We start from the raw sequence: 23,152 nt of genomic DNA, 5'->3' as shown, positions 1-23,152 counted from the left end.
TAGAAAGAAAAGTGGGGACCCTCGGTCGTCGACAAGGAATAGGGGAAGTGGGCCCTCGGTGGTCGACAAGGAAGAGAGAGAAGTGGGCCCTCGGTCGTCGACAAGGAAGAAGGAAGTGGGCCCTCGGTCGTCGACAAGGACGAAAGAGAAGAGGCCCCTCGGTGGTCGACAAGAAAGAGAGAAGTGGGCCCTCGGTGGTCGACAAGGAAGATAGAGAAGTGGGCCCTCGGTCGTCGACAAGGAAGAGAGAGAGAAGTGGGCCCTCGGTCGTCGACAAGGAAGAGAGAGAGAAGTGGGCCCTCGGTCGTCGACAAGGAAGAGAGAGAGAAGTGGGCCCTCGGTCGCCGACAAAGAATAGATGAATACAAAACGGAGCGTCATCTGAACATCAAAGCTTAAGATTAAGAGAAGGGAGAAAATGATGATAAATGTCCATCATCTGGAGGTGAATGAGACTTCCCCGGGCTCTCCAAGATGGAGGCTGGGCTGAGGACGTTATCAAGGACCATTGTAAGACGATATAGAACTATGTCGTTGCAAACAACGCCAACAATAACGGAAAGATATTTCTTAACAGAGAGAATAAATCACAATAACGTGACAGAAGATAAATAATCCAACTCACACACACATATTAAACGAAAGTGACGGGGTTTAGGACCATCAAGGACCTATATCACGGTGTTTCGGTCCGTCTTAGACTTTATGAGGATTCAGGGCGGACCGAAACATCATCATTTTCGCTTCATTTCATATAACTGGGTTGGGTGAGTCAACCAATAGCCTGGTTGATCACATAACCAACCGCCGACAGGCCTGGTTCGGAGACCGGGCCGCGAGGCCTTTCATCATTCCCGGGAGCTCCACGAGGAAGACTCAAGGTAGGGGTTAATTATTTAAACTGACATTTTTATCGCTAGTAACTCTCAGGATAGCTACATGGGCTAGGAGGCATCTTACAACAGAGATAAGAGGAAAATGGATAGTGATGGGTTGTCCTGAGGTTAGAATGGATGATGCAGGAAAACTCATGTTTGTGTTAGAAATTCAGAATCAGAATCATGATTCGTAACAACTTATACAACTCAGTATAATAATAGGTTGGACTAAACAGCTGAACGGCAGTCTAAAAAGAAAAACATACATTTTTGGCATCAATTGAGTAACATTTAGCTTACAATTTGAATGGTGTTATATTGGAAAAAGCAGTGACCCAATAAAACGGCGAAACAGATATTGGTACAAATTATATCACAATATTTGGATGATGAGAAGAGAGTTTGATTGAGAACTAACATAAACTAATAAACATAAACAGCTGCCCGAAACGCTTTGCGTAATAGTGGCTTTAGGCATTGTATGTACTAGCTCTATCTATAAAGCCAACAAACTTTGTAAATCTCTTTATGTATGTACCTTACCTAAATAAAGATTATTATTATTATTATTATTAATATACCATGAAGTTATAGAAATTTGTACATTCTCAGCATTTTGCATCAATAGATTTTGGCATTATCTCGGCTCAAAATCCACTAAAACACATAGCTTGCATAACAGATCTAACTTTAGTAGGACTCAAAATGGCCGTCAGTAATCCTTGTGGCACTAGTTCCTTTAATATATCCAAATATCCAGCTGGGGGGGGGGGTCTCCCTGCTTTTTCTGCTGATTAAGTTGTTTTATCCTTTTTATCCTTATTAGTTGCTTTATCCAGAAAGTTCTCACTAAATGGATTGGGAGAGTGCTACTTCACTAACGAGTTGTAGAAGCATTTTCAACAGGAACATTATTGATTCTGCTTTAATGCAGATTACAAAATCATGTAATTTGAACATTAGCAGTGGTTTGTATAATTTAGATCCATTTTTGATTAATCAGTTAAAGGCCGATTTGAGTAGGATCACTGATACTTATTTATCTCACTATTACCTTATTAATATCCCATTATCTCATTAAAGACATTGTACTTCACCTCACTGACCTGTAAATCCATCCTTCTGAAGATGTATTACTAAATACGAAATTACTTATGGAAATTCCTGTCTTAATCCTTCCTTCGCAGTCTGACACAATAATACACACACACACACACACACACACATATATATATATATATATATATATATATATATATATATATATATATATATATACATATATATAATATATATATATATATATATATATATATATATATATATATATATATATATATATATATACATATATATATATATATATATATATATATATATATATATATATATATATATAAATCACTCATTCTTAAGTTGTAATTCCTGGCAATTCAGTTGATATTTCCCGAAAAGTTGGAGTGACAGTGATAAGTGAGTGTCTGAAGGAAAAAAAAAACAAAATAAAGAGTAGATCGAGTTTGCTTCATGGATGATTACTTTCAGATAGTATAACTCGTTTGTGAATTATTTCGTCAAGTGCAGGTGTGGGCATCAGGCCAGGTAGAAAGTTGCAATAACTGCTTGGATGGACTCCCAAGATGCATTTTTTTAAATTTTAAATTTTGCCCCGAGGGGCGAGTTTATTGGGCAGCGCCACTCATCCTGTGAGTGAACACACCGCCATAGTGACAGTATTGGGCAGCGCCACTCATCCTGTGAGTGGACACACCGCCATAGTGACAGTATTGGGCAGCGCCACTCATCTTGTGAGTGGACACACCGCCATAGTGACAGTATTGGGCAGCGCCACTCATCTTGTGAGTGGACACACCGCCATAGTGACAGTATTGGGCAGCGTCACTCATCCTGTGAGTGAACACACCGCCATAGTGACAGTATTGGGCAGCGCCACTCATCCTGTGAGTGAACACACCGCCATAGCAGCATGTACAACACTCCCCAATAGGAAGAAAACCCCGCTGGGTTGTTCATCCTGTCACTTGTACCCTAGACACAGCTGGGATTTGCTTAACTGTCTCAAGTGAACAGCTCCTCAAACAAGATGATTGACATCTGTCAACTTAAAAGCTTACGTTATCATCTATTCACATTTCCGCTATTCCCATTTAAGCTTCCCCTAATTACCGAGGTCGAATGGGAAGGCCCCATAGTTTACATCCATTACTTTCGACCAAGATATCAAGATGACCAAATTCTCTCACAGTTGGTCTGACTTTCAGGTTTTTAAAAAGCATCAGAATAAAAAACGAGAACCCTTTGAGGAATGACTATGCCACAGATGCTACGGAAAGCCAGCTCTACAGACTCTTACGCTCTATCTTCATTCATTATTGAAAGAGTTAAGACATCAAACAGTATAGGATGGGAAAACAGAGCCAAAAAAATATATATAAAAAACATAGGAGATTTACACAGAGAGAGAGAGAGAGAGAGAGAGAGAGAGAGAGAGAGAGAGAGAGAGAGAGAGAGAGAGAGAGAGAGAGAGAGAGAGAGAGAGAGAGAGAGAGAGAGATAGTAATCAGCTGATCGCACCACAACAAACACTTACAGCGACACTGCCATAATCAGCTGACCCACCACAACAAACTCTGACGTCTCCCGTTACGTCAGCAGACGAGCAGGAATCTCACACACCGAGAGCTTGGCTCCCTGACCACACGGACCACACCCTTAATAAAATGTATTGATGGTGAAAAACTCGTTTCGGATTTAATCCATTACGAGACGGATTCTACTCAAGGACGCAAAATGTGACGTTAACTGGACCTTGCTGCTATTTTTGTTTTTATTTAGCAAAATCCTGTTACGAAATGACAATATACATCGATGTCTGGTTCCGAATTTATAAGTTTTTGTGTAAAATCTGATGTATTTGTATAAATGTTGGTTTGTTGATATTAATGTTGGGAGATTTGCTGGATTAGTGCATACTGATGTAAATTTTGGTGAATGCGTTGATCGGTTTAAATGTTACTATAGATGTTCGTACATCTTTCTGAAATAATAGTACGTAGAACAACTATTTGGCCCAGCGTACAAAAAAAGGACTATTGGACACACACAAAAAAATCCCGTTTCGAATTTTGGAATTAATCCAAATGATTTAAATAAAATAATTATAAATGTAACTCAAGAACGTAACCTAATCTGGCCAGGGAATCCTAGGCCTATCTTAGGCCTATTTATATTTAATAGTACACATATAAGCCTACGCCAGGCTTAGAATGGTTTAAATTTGGTTTTTGGAATATATTTTTTTGTTCGTGTCTTCAACAAAACTAATAGTACAACATGGGAACATTGCTGCCTGTTACGGTCCATTTTTGTATCCTCGACTCACTGTCCTGTGAGGCAGTGAATATGAGCACCATCCTCTCTGTCCTGTGAGGCAGTGAATATGAGCACCATCCTCACTGTCCTGTGTGGCAGTGAATATGAACACCATCCTCACTGTCCTGTGTGGCAGTGAATATGAACACCATCCTCACTGTCCTGTGTGGCAGTGAATATGAACACCATCCTCACTGTCCTGTGTGGCAGTGAATATGAACACCATCCTCACTGTCCTGTGTGGCAGTGAATATGAGCACCATCCTCACTGTCCTGTGAGGCAGTGAATATGAGCACCATCCTCTCTGTCCTGTGAGGCAGTGAATATGAGCACCATCCTCACTGTCCTGTGTGGCAGTGAATATGAACACCATCCTCACTGTCCTGTGTGGCAGTGAATATGAACACCATCCTCTCTGTCCTGTGAGGCAGTGAATATGAACACCATCCTCACTGTCCTGTGTGGCAGTGAATATGAGCACCATCCTCACTGTCCTGTGTGGCAGTGAATATGAACACCATCCTCACTGTCCTGTGTGGCAGTGAATATGAGCACCATCCTCACTGTCCTGTGAGGCAGTGAATATGAACACCATCCTCTCTGTCCTGTGAGGCAGTGAATATGAACACCATCCTCACTGTCCTGTGTGGCAGTGAATATGAGCACCATCCTCACTGTCCTGTGTGGCAGTGAATATGAGCACCATCCTCTCTGTCCTGTGAGGCAGTGAATATGAACACCATCCTCTCTGTCCTGTGAGGCAGTGAATATGAACACCATCCTCACTGTCCTGTGTGGCAGTGAATATGAACACCATCCTCTCTGTCCTGTGAGGCAGTGAATATAAACACCATCCTCTCTGTCCTGTGAGGCAGTGAATATGAACACCATCCTCACTGTCCTGTGTGGCAGTGAATATGAGCACCATCCTCACTGTCCTGTGTGACAGTGAATATGAGCACCATCCTCACTGTCCTGTGTGACAGTGAATATGAGCACCATCCTCACTGTCCTGTGTGGCAGTGAATATGAACACCATCCTCACTGTCCTGTGTGGCAGTGAATATGAGCACTATCCTCCCTACAATAAGACTTAATTGAATTATACCGAATAGACAAAATTATACATTAATTTTGTCAATAAATAACTTGGTAATAATAAATTTTTCAGGCTTCACACATACCCATTAAACCCTTAAATGGCACTTGGATGTTGTAGTATTTGTACACCTTAATCACCCTGGGGACTTATTGACGCAACTTAACGGTAAAAAAATGATTGCAATCTAAAGCAACTGTAACTTTACCTGCAACTTAGAAACTCGTTAAATATAATTAACGGAAATGAAGCTTAAGGTGTTATCTTTAAGTTAAACTTTTGTTAGTTATCTTGCTTAATTAACTTTCTTGCCAAATACGAAGACTGCAGGAAGATGGAGAAATGGAGGACACGATGAAGTTAAAATAATAATTAGAACAAGAATGAAAAGGATTGAGAGAAGACGGAGAATGTGAACGATGATAAGATAGAAAGAAAAGAGGAATAAAAAGAGGAGGAGGAAGAGCGTTACAGTACACACTGTAAAACCTCCACTGACCCCACTAAATCCTAGCCCTGAGAAAGGGGATTCGATCCAAGGTTACAATATCTATTCACTCGTGTATTACGCAGCCCCCCTCCCCTCCCCCACATAACTTACGCGACTCGTGGGATTGAACACCCTCTCTACTACCTCCCCCCCCCATCCCTCCCAACCCCATCCCCCAAACCAAGCAAAGAGGTGGATCCCCACCCACTTACGACATACACACACACCCATCGTCGTAAACCAGTCACAGAGTATTAGTGAATTCGCAACAATTTAGCCTCGTAAGTCAGCCAGATGCATTCATAATTACACGTACTGCCAAATAAATGTCACATTCGATCACGCCACAACCTGACAGACCCACGTAAAACCCACAAGCATGTCCGAATAACCCAAAAGGCTAGTATATATATTTTTTTAGGGTGGATGGGGGGGGGGGGGTAAGGGGGGGCATTTCGGCTTTTTCTTGAAGCGGTCTACCAGCGAGGCCTTTTAAAAGGTCCGAGGAACGGCACTGTTCTCGTGGGCGGCATTAACCAATGATAATTAATGCCTCGGAGCGCGTTTTGGTATATCACGTTCGCAGCCAGTTACGCTCGGAACGCATACCCAGCCGGGTGTGACCCTGAGGCCTCAAGTGTATACCTGAATTGAGGTAAACTCGTTTTCCCCCACACCGTGGTAAAATATACACAGACGGGAGTGGGGTATATATATATACCCCATATATACCCCCCCGTGTATATATATATATATATATATATATATATATATATATATATATATATATATATATATATATATATATATATATATATATATATATATATATACACGGAGAATTTATACTATAGTCTTGAAAAATGTTTATAACAATTGTCCTGAACTATGTTCAGGATTATAATATATTTCAGGACTATACTATAGTTTAGGACTATTCTATAGTTCAAGACTATGGCCAAAGCAGTAAGATCTTTGTCTTACCCAGCTGGATATTTAGATTTATGAAGGAACTACTGTCACAAAGAGATGGATTACTGACAGCCATTATGAGTCCAATTGAAGTCAGATTGATGTCATATGAACGGTGTTGTTGGGGGGGGGGAAAGTGATTTTCAGCTGGGAGAGTCTCAGAATCTGTTGATGTAGAATGCTAAGTACATTGTACAAGTGTGTGTGCAAGTATGTATAACGATTGGTATGATTAGTTGACATATTTGTTCAACTTCTAATTGTCTAATTCTAAATTAGACAAACTAGACAACTGTACCCATATCTGTCTTACCGCCTAAATGGTAAACCTCATTTTGTCTTTGCAATGCCTCTTCAAATTGAGCGTGGTTGTATTAAGTGAGCGTGGTTGTATTAAGTGAGCGTGGTTGTATTAAGTGAGCGTGGTTGTATTAAGTGAGCGTGGTTGTATTAAGTGAGCGTGGTTGTATTAAGTGAGCATGGCTGTATTAAGCAAGCGCGGAGGCCTATACACAAGCATGAGAGCATGTATGCACACGTGGCATACATACATGTTACTCACTTTATGCCTAAAATGTAAATTTGATTTATACTGCTATGTACATCTGTTTAGTCCAGGCCAGTATTGTGTAATGATCTATACAAGTTGTTACAAATAAAGTCTCAGAATTTGCTAACATCAATATCTATGCCTATTACTCTTCTTGTGACTCATCTAATTAGTATACTGTAGTGTAGAAGCAGCGGTGGTGAAGCAAAGGCTTTGAATTAAAGGCGCTGAGGCAAAAGTGCAGAATCAACGCTGCTGAAGCAAAGGTACTGAAGCAAAGGTGCTGATGGTCTGACAAAGATTTACAAAAAGAAACACAAAACTCCAGCTTAAGATTAAGACTTCAAATATTAAATTAACTAATCATCCAAGTAACTAGCTCGTAGTAAACTAAGTATCGAGCGACTCAGCAGTGGATTAACCACTGAGGGTATAATTAGTCGAATTTAAAAAAAATAGAATTGAACAAAGAATGTACCCGAATAGGTGTAATTAGTGGAACTAATCTAATGAGTTTAGTTACTGACATTGCAAAGAAAAAATACATACAAATTTGTGAAATAGATTGACAGGCTTAATTAGTTTTGATGAGTACAAACTGTTTTAATTTGATATTTAGTATACTAATATACTAATGTATTTTTATCTAGTTTTTATTCATCTCCTCCTGCAAGTCTTTGCTTGCTTGTTGCTTGCTTGCTTGTTTGCTTGCTTGCTTCTGTCCAGAACTTTAGATGTAATGATATGATTGACAAGTGTAATTAGCTAGACAGACATAGATGTCTCTCTATCTCTCTCTCTCTCCCTCCCTCCCTCTCTCTCCCCAAACAACGCACTCGCTAACTATATAATCATCTACCCTCTCGTATTTAACCAACGAGGGAACTCCACCGGCGGTACATCACGATAATCCCGAGTAATACTCGGTGATTAGGCAGTCTTCCCTCTTTGATTAATTAGCAATTGGCCTGTAAAGCACGACTATTAGCCTCACCGCGCTTGCTCGTGACCTGACCTGACCCCCGCCAGGGAGGTCGACACAGAGGAACGTAAATCTGGAGAGCCGGGAGAGACGGACGATAATTGCTGGAATAAGCGAGATGCCGAAGAATCGATTCGGGAAGGAGAAGAGAGAGAGAGAGAGAGAGAGAGATCAGTGTGATGGCTTTATCACGCTAGCGTGGCTGTATTAAGTGAGCGTGGTTGTATTAAGTGAGCGGGGTTGTATTAAGTGAGCGTGGTTGTATTAAGTGAGCGTGGTTGTATTAAGTGAGCGTGGTTGTATTAAGTGAGCGGGGTTGTATTAAGTGAGCGTGGTTGTATTAAGTGAGCATGGCTGTATTAAGCAAGCGCGGAGGCCTATACACAAGCATGAGAGCATGTATGCACACGTGGCATACATACATGTAGCACACACGCATGTGCATACATACATGTGGCACACACACACATGTGCAAACATACATATACAAGTACCGTTTTCAGAGGCTGAGTTGGAGGGGAGACACAAGACTTCGAAGAAAGACAAGAATGAGTTGGGGGTCAGAATACAGAAGAATAATGATGACTAATAAAAACAAAACAAAGCCAAAAAATATCATGGAACGTATGAGAAAAGAAAGAACTAGAAGGAAGAAGAAGGAAATATAGAAGGAGAAGTGAAACCGAGAAGCAGATAGAGTCCACAAATTATACACATCTTCTATAATTTTAATATTTTAATATTAATGATGCCTTTCGTCCAGTAGATGGTTTCTCTCTCTCTCTCTCTCTCTCTCTCTCTCTCTCTCTCTCTCTCTCTCTCTCTCTCTCTCTCTCTCTCTCTCTCTCTCTCTCTCTCTTTTCATAGAAGTTGACTTTATTCGCCGTTTTTATTATCAGCGTTTTTCCTGTTCTCTTCCTCGACACGTCCTTCGTTCAGCCGTGACTATCACAACAGCTTCTGGAGAACCAGGTGACGTCTTCCCACGAGATCTAAATCGGTCTTTTGGTCTCTTTCTTGGGGTTCAGAAGGATTGGTTCGTGAGGCTGTTAGGATCAGATCAACATGAAGCCCCGCAAGAACTTTAGGATTGGTTCCCAAGGGTACAATGATTAGCTGACGTGTGGGTGTAAGGATTGTCTAGCCCAGGAGTGTAAAGATTCTAGTCAGAGTCAGTTAAGTTTAAGATGCTATGGCTCAGCATCTATATATCCCTGGTGTTTCGGATCCAGGCGTTGAAGAATTATCGTCCTACTCTAAGTTTTTTCAGCTACGAATGTGAAACCTTTGGGTGAGACCACTGAGACCATTGTAGTGGTGTGCTGCAATTGGGACCATTGTAGGGGTGTGCTACAATTGAGACCATTGTAGAGATGTGTTGGGTTCACATACGTTCATCTCTAATTTATCTTGGTTCCTGATACTGAAGGTTTGGGTATCCTGGTTTCATATCAGGATTATTTTGGGTGTTGTGGTCCAGGATAATGAAGACTTGGGGTGTTGTGGTCCAGGATGATAAAGACCTGGGGTGTTGTGGTCCAGGGTGATAAAGACCTGGGGTGTTGTGGTCCAGGATGATAAAGACCTTAGTGTTGTGGTCCAGGATGATAAAGACCTGGGGTGTTGTGGTCCAGGATGATAAAGACCTTAGTGTTGTGGTCCAGGATGATAAAGACCTGGGGTGTTAGGGTACCTCTAGCCTGAACTTTCCATAAAAGGACTAGAGAAAATAAAAATAAGAGTTTAAGAGAGAGAGAAAGAGAGACAGACAGACACAGAAGGGAGAGGAGGCTGTAGACAAAGACGTTGATGGAGAGACGCGCTGAAGAGGGAGGAAGACAAAGAGGTAAAGATTTGACAAGTAGAGGAGAATAAAAGAAATGAAAACACAGGAGGAGACAGGAAGTTGATGGTGGAATGGACCAAGGATCTCTCTCATACCTTCGTTTGAAAATTGTAATATACATAAACCACAAGTATTCATACACATTATGTAATCATACTTATACATATATACATATATGTATAAGGGGTATATATATATATATATATATATATATATATATATATACCCCTTATACATATATGTATATATATATATATATATATATATATATATATATATATATATATATATATATATATATATATATATATATATATATATATATATACTCTATTGTCTTCACAATAGAGTATGTGGAGTAACTTTACTTGTAATTTTATGATATATCAGATTGTAAAGTTTTCATTATTTACATCAATCATCCACGGACACTGAGGATTTTCTTGTATCTCAGTGGCTCATCTGTACCAAAAATTTCCATCTATAGTCTCTGGTTCTGATTATAGTTACTAGAACTATGCTCTATTTGTCGACTATGTCTATGCATCTTAGTATCTTATATGTTGTTATCATGTCATCTATGCTTCTCCGGTCTTCTAATTTTAGGATTCTAGTTATTTTAGCCAATCTTCTTAGCTCAGATGTATTAACATCGATTAAGTTAGATTAACATTATCAAGAAATCCAGGGTATTGTTAAGTATATTTCTGTCTCTTGAGTAATGGCTTGGTGCTTTCTCCTAGTAAGTCCCCGTTCCTTAAATCACAAAACGTCCCTTAAGTGGGATTTTTTTCATTCCAGTGCTGGATATTCCATCTAGCATTTCCGTGATCTTACATCTGATAATCAACCGTTTTGTTTTTATTTGTGCTTCTGTCGTGAGGTTTATCTATTTCCCATGTCTCAAACATGTCTCCTCCTGTTGTCTATTCCATTGTCTGGCTTTTATTCTCCCTCACACATTATCTCATCTTTACAGATGTTGTGGATGGTCTTCAGAAGCCGCTGTTGGGTCATTCCGTAAGCCTGTTTGGGATCTCTCGCAGCATTGTGTTTGATTTATTACCTGCTTTTTCTGCCTTGAATTCTAAGCCTCATATATATGGCACGAACATGTATACTCTAGCTCTTTTATCATTCCATTTATCCTAAATATACTTGTGCAAATTGAAGAATGAAGAACTTTTTTTATGAAGTTATTTCTCTTAGAATCCATCCTTGCCTTGTATGTGTGGTAGTGAAAGAAAGTACTATTTATAATAGAAAGTTATATTTACAAATTCTTTTATTGAAACCTGTATAATATCTGATGAAGTAGATTGTAACCTCGTGAACTATATTATATATATATATATATATATATATATATATATATATATATATATATATATATATATATATATATATATATATATATATATATATATTATATACAAGCTTCAGTATGCAATTTTGATCTATTGTCCTGTGTGGCAGTGAATACGAGCAGCACCTCACTGTAATAAGGCCTAGTTGAATTACACCCATTAGCCATAATTTAATATTTTGTTAATAAAGATGTTAATAATATGTTTAAACATTCACAATTCTTTCCCTACACCTCTACTAACTCTGCCCTCCACGCCTCCTCCACCGTACTCTTCCATAAACCCCACATGCTGTTATCATACGACATTACTGTGGATAAACATTTACCTTTCAAGGTGGAACTTTAGGCCTCAAATTGATACAAAAGATGAAGATGAAGAGGGGGGTGGGGGGGAAGACGAGAGGCTACTGAGGAAGTAGGAAGTGTGAATGTGCTGCGTGTGTAAGGTAGGTGAAGAATTCTGAGAGTGTAGGTAGAGAATCTGCAGCTCAACTTAGAGTGTAAGGAGAGAGGAAGAGGGAGAGAGAGAGAGAGAGAGAGAGAGAGAGAGAGAGAGAGAGAGAGAGAGAGAGAGAGAGAGAGAGAGAGAGAGAGAGAGAGAGAGAGAGAGAGAGAGAGACTTTAGAAAAGTTAGAGTGAGAATATAATTAGAATATGGGAGAAAACTCTGAAGGCGAAAGTAGAATGAAAAACATCTCCAAACCTAGGAGTAGAGTGACAATTTCCTGAGGGATGAAGAGTGGGAATATTTAAAGAATAATTGGCAGATTGAAAGACGTTATAGAGAGCGTGAAAAGAGTGACAAAGACCCTTCCAAGGATGTTGGTATATTGAGAAACCTTCCTGGGAGTGTAGATGAGAGAGAGAGAGAGAGAGACAGAGGTCCTACAGATGGCTTTAACTACTGAGAGAGATCATTAACGACCGAGGCTTCATTCTTGTAGTTGGTTCAGCTCAACGATAAGAAAAAAGAAGAAGCAAAAAACGGGGTCAAACAAGGTCAGGTGGTCAACTCCCCCTCTCCCCCCCCCCCGTCCTTCAAGAGTTCTCTAACCCTCTAAGACTCCTCAAAGAGTACCTCAAGCCCTTCTGGTAGTGTCACTTAAGGGGCACTTCCACCTACCGGTGTCGTCAAGCACCAGGATGGAGCTCTGACACTTGCTGACCCGGGTCACGCCCTCGCGGTCGGTCAAGAGAGGTCAACAGCTGGGGCAACAGCTGGAGCAACAGCTGGGAGCAACAGCTGGGGCAACAGCTGGAGCAACAGCTGGGGCAACAGCTGGAGCAACAGCTGGAGCAACACAGCCATAGCGCTTCAGGGGGACCGCGCAGTCACGAAGTGTTGGGGGGGAAGGGGTGCGCTGAGATGCGCATGGATGCACATTGAGATGTACATGTGGGAGGAGGGGTGTGCGCACTGGACTTTCGTGAGAGGAAGGCAGGTGTCTGGGGGGGGGGGGGCACTGGTAGGTGCGCGGGTGCGCACTGTAATGTTTTGCGCTGGATTTCATTATCACAGCCTGTATGGGCACTCTCTTTGCGGATTAGCGTGCTCGGTTACTCGCGCGGTCACGCGATTGGATTCGCGTGTTGGCACGCGCCGGGAATATATATAGGCGTCCAGCACGCTCTGGCAAGTGTGAATAATACTTACACGGCCATCAACGCTCTTGCGTGCATAAATGAACGCGCGCCGACACGAACACACGCAAAAACACACGAGTCGACACATCGCTCAAACCTGTCCCAACGAGCAGACTAGGCTACACACCGCTCCAACAGGGATGGTCAGCATGCGGCCAAGCAATGCAGCTTGCAATGCTCATATGAATTCACCTTTGTGGAACACATAAACTACGGCATAAGTGCACGGCACGCCAGGCTGTGTCTGACACCACGGATAAGACTGCCATTTACCGGGTCCGGGTTTGAGGTCTGTGTATCGGCGCACGCTCCGACGCACCCGGAATTATTTACATAGATTCCCCTGAAAAACGACGGTATCAGGGGTGGGTGGTGGGGGAGGAGGGCGTTGCTTAGGGGGGGGGGGTGAAGAGGGGGAGGGGAGGGGATGGTGAAGAAGTGATGCACAGCTGTGATATATCATGATCCTGTAAGCTGCCCTTCCTGCCTGTGAGTTAGGAAAGAACAGCAGGATACATGGTAAAGGCTGGCGAGAATGCAGAGATGGCGGGAAAACCAAAGATGGCGGGAAAATCAGATATGGCGGGAAAATCAGATATGGCGGGAAAATCAAAGATGGCGGGAAAACCAAAGATGGCGGGAAAACCAAAGATGGCGGGAAAATCAGAGATGGCGGGAAAATCAGATATGGCGGGAAAATCAAAGATGGCGGGAAAATCAGATATGGCGGGAAAATCAAAGATGGCGGGAAAATCAGATATGGCGGGAAAATCAAAGATGGCGGGAAAACCAAAGATGGCGGGAAAATCAAAGATGGCGGGAAAAGCAGATATGGCGGGAAAACCAGAGATGGCGGGAAAACCAGAGATGGCGGGAAAACCAGATATGGCGGGAAAACCAGATATGGCGGGAAAACCAGATATGGCGGGAAAACCAGATATGGCGGAAAAACCAGATATGGCGGGAAAACCAGATATGGCGGGAAAACCAGATATGGCGGGAAAACCAGATATGGCGGGAAAACCAGATATGGCGGGAAATTCAAAGATATCGGGAAAATAACAAAATAAAATAACGGGAAAACTAGAGATTGTTAAAACATATGAATCGGTAAATTAAAACGAAAAAAAAATAATAATACAAAATAAAAAGAAACTAGCGAAGAATTAATAGTTTGAAGTTGTTATTTTGTTGTTGATGAACATCTAATACATTTATATGCTCGTCCATATTTAGCTCACTCGTAAAATTTACGATAATTGTTTCTGTAAATGAATATAACAACTCCGGGATCCCACTGAATGATTTATTAAGGCAATAAAATCAAATCGACGCGGTAGAGATCAAGTTAAAAACAATTAACTCAACGATATTATTCAGCCATCCATATCTAGGCAAAATACTATTACAAAGTATTATTGGGAGCTCATAAACAATCCAGGTGCAATATTTCCTTCCTAAATCAATATGTACCTGAGATTGGGACCGTCCATATTGAATAAAGCAATTTAGGCTGTACATCTGGGGTCATCACAGATTGGAGAAGGTTATGTGATTAGGTGCATGACCCGATGACCTGACTCACACAAGACTGTCTTGGTGGTGAGTGATGGATGTCAGGGATGCCTGCTGAGAGAGAGAGAGAGAGAGAGAGAGAGAGAGAGAGAGAGAGAGAGAGAGAGAGAGAGAGAGAGAGAGAGAGAGAGAGAGAGAGAGAGAGAGAGAGAGACAGCTGCTGGAACACTGCAGGCCAACACTGACCCCAGGAAGCGTGCGGGGTCAGGCCACGCATGAACCCCAGAGAGTAACCGCGGCTCTTGCGTGCCGGAGTGTTGCACTGATGGCATGCACTTGCTCGCTCATATATATGTTTACGTATATATATATATATATATATATATATATATATATATATATATATATATATATATATATATATATATATATATATATATATATATACACGCATGAATGCATGCATACGTACATGCATGAATGCATGCATGAATAGTTATACATACGTACATGCATTCATTCATACATATATACATATATATTTACAGATATGCATACGTACATGCATGCATACAATACTATACACACATACCGAAACAATTGTTTGGTGAAATACATACTCCCAATTCACCCAAACATACATACACTTCGTATACAGAATTATTAATTGATAGACACACAGGAGAAAACCTAGAAAGGTGTATAGATAGATCTTGATACAGTTAATACTGTGCAATTGTACTAATCAGAGCCTCAATAATGAACCTACGACAGCGAAGTTGATTAGCACTATGCTGATATTGATGCTGTGTTGAGACTCTCATCTCAAGATAACCTCAAGAAGATGCTAAGGCAATATATGACTCGCAACACATCATTCACCAACATATAGTATATATAGTCTCTATATAGTTACCTCCTGAGACATCAACGAAGAAAATAGTGTAGATAAAGTTATTAAATAAGATTTGAGAAGTCCATTACACAGATCGTGAATTTTTAGCATTTATTGATTTTTTGTTTTTATGAAATTAATAGAAAACGGTATTTTATTTGGATGATGAACTTACTTATTTATTGTGTGTGTGTGTAAGACATGGAGAGGAACGCAATAGCAATGTTCCTTTCACCCACCGCTTGTCAGGGGAGGTTAGGCTCAGCTCGTGGTCCCGGGCTGCTAGACACGACATGCGTAAACACCAACGATGCGGAAAGCGCATAGCAAATGGTGATATCAGCAGCTGAGCCCCACAAAAGACGATATCCATTTTGTTTTCAGACCAAAGTTATTGCTTCAACGTGATATCAAAATGAGCGATAAAGATTATGTTAGTGTCAGAATGCTTTATTTATTAATTGATTAAAAATTTAAAATTTCACATTTTTAAAAGTTTCTCATTCTTCCGCTAACCTGCCTGGAATATAATTACAATATTTCATGGAAATAAATTAGACAGGTAAAGTAACAGAACACAAGGTAACTTAAGAGTGTTATCTAACCCTTATACTCTCTATGATATCCAACTTTATACTTCCTGTCATATCTAACCTTATATTACCTCCAACGTCTAGCCTCGTGCTCCATCTTGTCTTTAACCTCACGGTCCCTTTAACATCTAACCTACCTCTCTCTCTCTCTCTCTCTCTCTCTCTCTCTCTCTCTCTCTCTCTCTCTCTCTCTCTCTTTAAGCTCTAACCTCATGCTCTAAGCTTTAATCTCACGCTCTAAGCTCCGAGCATAATACATCATCACTCTCACAATAATCGCTGCAGATTCCTCTGAGACTCTGTGACAGACATGATACAATCTTGAGAGTGTATCCTACTTGTGCAGACATGAGGCATCTCTCATTGAGGCATCGCCTCATTGAGGCATCCCCCTCATTGAGGCATCGCCTCATTGAGACATCTCCCTCTTTGATACATTAGCAAATCGTTATCTCCTGTGATGAATAAGCTACTACACGCAACCAGTTGTATTCAACAGTTACTTTATAATATGTCTGACCTTGATTATGGGTCAATTTGTTGTATTTTTGGATATCTTAGGGGTTAGATTTGCTAATAGATTTTAGTTATTGTATTCGATTAGAATGCAATAACCGAGATACCTAAACTATTAGAAGACAATAGCTAAGACCTCTTAAGCTATTAGTTTAACTAAGATCCCTAACCTATTGGTCTTGGGGATCTTGATCATTGTATTCTACTAGTTTAGGGATCTTGGTTATTGTATTATATTTACTTTAAGGATTTTAGTTAAGGATTTCTCTCTCCCTCAATCCCGTACCTTCTTTCTTTCTTTCCCTGTACCCCCCCTCCCCCTTTCCCTATTTCCCCCCTCTTCCCCTTTCTTTCCCCAGACTCTTCCAGCATGCCCCTCTCCTCCATCTTCCTTTCATACCATTCTTTCCCTTTCCTCACAGAAAATGGAATATGTCGAAGTACTACAAACCAATAACTCTACGGAAAGAGCACACCCAATTTTAAACGCCATGAAAATCTCATGGGTGTCGCTATAGATGGCAATATTTCTTAGAGGGCGCTACTGGGGCCAACCCCGACTGGATTATAACACGAGAGGGGCCTCGTAGCCTGGTGGATAGCGCGCAGGACTCGTAATTCTGTGTCACGGGTTAGATTCCCGCACGAGGCAGAAACAAATGGGCAAAGTTTCTTTCACCCTGAATGCCCCTGTTACCTAGCAGTAAATAGGTACCTGGGAGTTAGTCAGCTGTCATGGGCTGCTTCCTGGGGTGTGTGTGTGTATGTGTGTGTGGTGTGGAAAAAAAGTAGTTAGTAAACAGTTGATTGAGAGTTGAGAGGCGGGTCGAAAGAGCAAAGCTCAACCCCCCCCCCCGCAAACACAACTAGGTGAACACACACAGACACCGGGACCAAAGAGCCAGAGCTCAACCCCCGGCAAGCACAACTAGATAAGTACACGATAATCCACGACATTTGTTTCCCCTTAAAAACCTGTTTACCGTCATACCGTAAAGCCTATACCGTCATACCCTAACCTAACCTAACCTAACCTAACCTAACCTAACCTAACCTAACCTATACCGTCATACCCTAACCTAACCTTCTCACAGTGACGTCGGTCTCCACCTATAAAGGGCCCAGAAGTGTTTATATAAACACATCACCTTCCACCAGGCGAAGCAACGAGACAGATCTTGCGAGAGGAACCCGTCAAGCACTCGCTAAATCTGATCACCCGCTTGGCTGGTCCACCTCTCCTCCTTCAGCGCCTCATGCAAGCACGCGCGCACACACACACACACACACACACACACACACACACACACACACACACACCAAAGGACCAAAGAGCCAAAGCTCAACCCCCGCAAGCACAATTAGGTGAGTACACACACACACACAGCCTAGTATGGACCAACAGAGGGAGAATTATCAGGGGAAAGCGCATGTTGTTGTTGTTTAAGATTTGCTACTTGGAACAAAAAGTTCCAAGTAGCACGGGCTATGGTGAGCCCGTAGTGGCCTTACCTGGCGCAGGAGCGGGGCTGTGACTGGTGGGGGAAAGCGCAAAGCCATTACGACTATATAACACTTGGAAGGGGGGTCAGGATAAGGATTTGGGATGGGACGGGGGGAAGGAATGGTGCCCAAACCACTTGTGGACGGTCGGGGATTGAACGCTGACCTGCATGAAGCGAAACCGTCGCTCTACCGTCCAGCCCAAGTGGCTGGACAACAGATGGGATGTAAAAAGGACCCGCCTATATGGACCAATAGAGAGGGGATTAAGTGTAAACAGGACCCGCCTATATGGACCAATAGAGAGGGGAATGAGTATAATCAGGACCCGCCTATATGGACCAATAGAGAGGGGAATGAGTATAATCAGGACCCGCCTATATGGACCAATAGAGAGGGGAATGAGTATAATCAGGACCCGCCTATATGGACTAATAGAGAGGGGAATGAGTATAATCAGGACCCGCCTATATGGACCAATAGAGAGGGGAATGAGTATAATCAGGACCCGCCTATATGGACCAATAGAGAGGGGAATGAGTATAATCAGAACCCGCCTATATGGACCAACAGAGAGAGGGGGATGAATGTAAACAGGACCCGCCTATATGGACCAAGACACCTACTCCGGTGCTCTTTAATTCTCATCGTCTAACAGGGGGGTGTTATCAGGCCTGATCATCGGGTAGTTATCACTCAAGAGATAACTTATCTTATCTCGGCATCGAATGGTTAAACATCCTGGGAGACAATTGCTTACAGCGATCATTATAATCCGTAGCATAACTCACAAACGGACAAGGAAGACGTTATAGTTAACTGATAAAGAAGAAGAAGAAGAAGAGACACGAGAACAATTAAAGCCCACATAACAAGCCAAGCCACACACGATGGTTTGTGGCTTGGTTTGTCTATCTCTCTTCCCAGCTTTAGTGTGTGTGTGTTTATTATTTGTATTTGTTAATATTTTTTTTCTCTCTATCATTCACATGTGATGGAAGGCTGTTGGCGGCGGCCCGGCCAAGCTTACAGCCAACCACTTGGGCTGGACGGTAGAGCGACGGCCCTCCCTTCATTCAGGTCGGCGTTCAATCCCCGACTGTCCACAAGTGGTTGGGCACCATTCCTTCCCCCCCCCTCCCCCACGTCCCATCCCAAATTCTTATCCTGACTCCTTCCCAGCGCTATATAGTCGTAATGGCTTGGCGCTTTCCCCCTGATAATTCCCTTCCCTTTTTTTTTTACAATACTCATAAAGCAGCTTTTGTGAAAATAACATTTGTAATAATAATATGTAAAAGCAGGAAAGGTTAAAATGTTCTACAGATGTTCTACATGAACATGTTCTACATGTTCTTTGTTGCTTAGAAATAACAAGTTATGATGAAATATTTTGTTTTATCTGTTTTTGCAATATTTTCCCTATATTTTATTCTTAAAGAAAAATATTTAACATTTTCTGTATGTTATTTTTTTTTTAATATTGTGAATATTATAATAAACATTATACTGTTATCACTGTTTTCTTTTATTTTGAATTATATTGCTAATATATTTTGCAATACATCATGTACTCCATTTCTCTGTCCTTAGTACCTACGGGCTCACCATAGCCCGTGCTACTTGGAATTGTTTGTTCCAAGTAGCGAATCTTTAACAACAACAACTCTGTCCTTCCCCCTTCCCTCAAACCACCCCCCCTCCACCAACCCCTCCGGACCTCCTTCTATCCCCTGCTGACATCCTCCTAACCCCCCCTCACCTCCACCCAACCCCACCCCGGACACTCCCCCCCCCCCAACCCAACCCCACCCCGGACACTCCCTCCCCCAACCCAACCCCACCCCGGACACTCCCTCCCCCAACCCAACCCCACCCCGGACACTCCCTCCCCCAACCCAACCCCACCCCGGACACTCCCTCCCCCAACCCAACCCCACCTCGGACACTCCCTCCCCCAACCCAACCCCACCCCGGACACTCCCTCCCCCAACCCAACCCCACCCCGGACACTCCCCCCCCCAACCCAACCCCACCTCGGACACTCCCTCCCCCAACCCAACCCCACCCCGGACACTCCTGCTTTGCAATATGTGACTCAACTTGCAACATGGGGCGACCAGTCACATTATTTCCTTCTCTCCTCTGTATGTCCGCTTGCCTGCCTATCTAATTGCCTCTTTGTCTATATCTCGCCTTTTTCCCCCCCCCCATTCTCATTCCCTTCTTATAGTCTATATCTCTCTCTTCCCAGCTTTAGTGTGTGTGTGTGTGTTTGTTTTGTGTTTATTATTTGTATTTATTGATTTTTTTCTCTCTATCATTTCTCCAACCTACATTTATACTATTCACGCACACACACACACACACACACACACACGAGGGGGCCTCGTAGCCTGGTGGATAGCGCGCAGGACTCGTAATTCTGTGGCGCGGGTTCGATTCCCGCACGAGGCAGAAACAAATGGGCAAAGTTTCTTTCACCCTAAGTGCCCCTGTTACCTAGCAGTAAATAGGTACCTGGGAGTTAGTCAGCTGTCACGGGCTGCTTCCTGGTGTGTGTGTGTGTGTGTGGTGTGAAAAAAAAAAAAAAAAAAGTAGTTAGTAAACAGTTGATTGACAGTTGAGAGGCGGGCCGAAAGAGCAAAGCTCAACCCCCGCAAAAACACAACTAGTAAACACAACTAGTAAACACACACACACACACACACACACACACACACACACACACACACACACACACACAGCACAAATAGATGAGTACACACACGCACTCACACACACATTCACACACGTACACACACACACACACACACTCACCCACACACACACATCTCCACGATGCTGGCCGTAGCAGCTCCCCCTCTAACTTCCAGGCACTGCATGTACCTGTTTACTGCTAGGTGAACAGCGGCCTCAGGTGAAAGAAACTCTGTCCCCATTGTTTGGGTCTCGTGCCAGGAGTCGCGAACTACGTGCCTTGAGAACTACGACTCCCTGGCGCTGTCCACTCAGCCGTGTGCGAGTGTTTATGTCATTTGTATTTTCTGTACAGAAGACACCCAGAGACCGTGGTGACTTCAATGCTCCCAACGTAGTAATCCAAGTTCTGCCATTGTTGATTTAGGCGAGTGAGTTATCTAGTGATTAGCCCTGCTACTAAGCAATATTTTAGTGCTTTGTGGACACACACACACACACACACACACCCACACACACACACACACACACCCACACACACACACACACACCCACACACACACACACACACACACACACACACACACACACACACACACACACACACACACACACACCCACACACACACACACACACACACACACACACACACACACACACACACACACACACATCTCAGTTAGAATTTGAAAGGAACTAACACAACATCGTCTACTATTAAACTCCTTATAAAGCTCTTGATGCCCCTAAAAGACAAAAAGGGAATCGAACCCGCAATCTTGAACTACGGAGGCCCACCCCATGCATTACCGACTCAACCACGATGTGCACTCTTCTTGGTAGATCTTCCAAGAAAAAGGCGTTTGTCAGCACCCCCATGCGCGCTGCTGCTGCAACCCGTTCTCGCACTTTCTTACAGTCAATATTGACTTATTAAATAAGTGCATATGTGACATGCTAATTTATTGTGAATATTTTAGTTTACCTTGAAAAGCTTCATAGAAAACACCGACCTTACCTAACCTTCTTAGTATGTTAAGATAAGCATCTTATTGCTTCGTAATTACAATTATTACTTAACCTATACCTATAATAGGGTAAGTAATAATTGTAATTACGAAGCAATAAGATGCTTATCCTAACATACTTAGAAGGTTAGGTAAGGTCGGTGTTTTCTATGAAACTTTTCAAGGTAAACTAGTATGTTTAGTATGTCACATATACACGTATTTAATAAGTCAATATTGACTATACGAAAGTGCGAGAACGGGTTGGCTGCTGCTGCTGCTGCTGCTGTTACTGTTGCTGCTGCTGCTGCTGTTACTGCTGCTGCTGCTGCTGCACTGTCACAACTCACAATAACAGTTCAAAGTTGTTTTAAGGTGCGGCCTCGGGCGGTCCACAATCAAGGAGAGCCTCCGGTCCGGAAGAGATTGTGCCGGTGGTCGCTGGTAGATGTCTCCCCCTCCCACCTTAACCTCACGTTTTGTTTATGTTGTCTACACTACGTCACGCTGTGATACTTGTATCATGTATTGTCACCCATTTATTAGCGTTGGGCTGTGTTTATCCCGTGGTGTGACGCGTGTAACAGCGTTGGGCTGTGTTTATCCTGCGGTGTGACGCATGTAACAGCGTTGGGCTGTGTTTATCCTGTGGTGTGACGCATGTAACAGCGTTGGGCTGTGTTTATCCTGTGGTGTGACGCATGTAACAGCGTTGGGCTGTGTTTATCCTGTGGTGTGACGCATGTAACAGAGTTAGACTGTGTTTATCCTGTGGTGTGACATTTTACAGCGTATCTACACTGTTGAAATATTTTCATTACTAAATTATTATTGCTCTTGGGAGAGTCAGCTGTTGTGGTGACTTTGAAGACTTTCCGGAGAGGGTTAAAAGGCCTAAAACCTATTCAAATTAAATAAGGTTAGTTTCAGAAAGACCTGGGTAAATACTGGTCCAGACATAGGTTTCTTGATTAATATGGCAAATATCCAGGAAACTAGTTTCTAGCGAAGAGTAGACATGAACACACACACACACACATTTAAGTACGGGGCCTCGCGGCTGAGTGGACAGCGCTCGTAGTCCTAATGGCCCGGGTTCGATTTCCGGGTCCGTTCACCTAGCAGTAAATAGGTACCTAGGAGTTAGACAGCGGCTACGGGCTGCTTCCTGGGGATGTGTGTATGTGTGTGTGTGTGT

The 23,152-nt window shown here is 42.4% G+C and overlaps 1 protein-coding gene across 1 annotated transcript; it reads left to right on the top strand.

Moving 5' to 3' along the window:
- The first annotated feature begins 13,785 nt into the window (after positions 1–13,785).
- Positions 13,786–14,286, top strand: LOC123761577 (seminal vesicle major clotting proteins-like). Its single transcript, XM_045747593.2, has one exon. It carries the CDS (start codon positions 13,786–13,788, stop codon positions 14,284–14,286), a length of 501 nt encoding a protein of 166 aa, XP_045603549.2.
- The last annotated feature ends 8,866 nt before the right edge of the window (positions 14,287–23,152 follow it).

Source organism: Procambarus clarkii, chromosome 24 (assembly GCF_040958095.1).
Source record: "Procambarus clarkii isolate CNS0578487 chromosome 24, FALCON_Pclarkii_2.0, whole genome shotgun sequence".
Classification (NCBI taxonomy): domain Eukaryota; kingdom Metazoa; phylum Arthropoda; class Malacostraca; order Decapoda; family Cambaridae; genus Procambarus; species Procambarus clarkii.
Note: the sequence above shows the minus strand (reverse complement) of the source record. Positions and strands in the feature narration are given on the sequence as shown.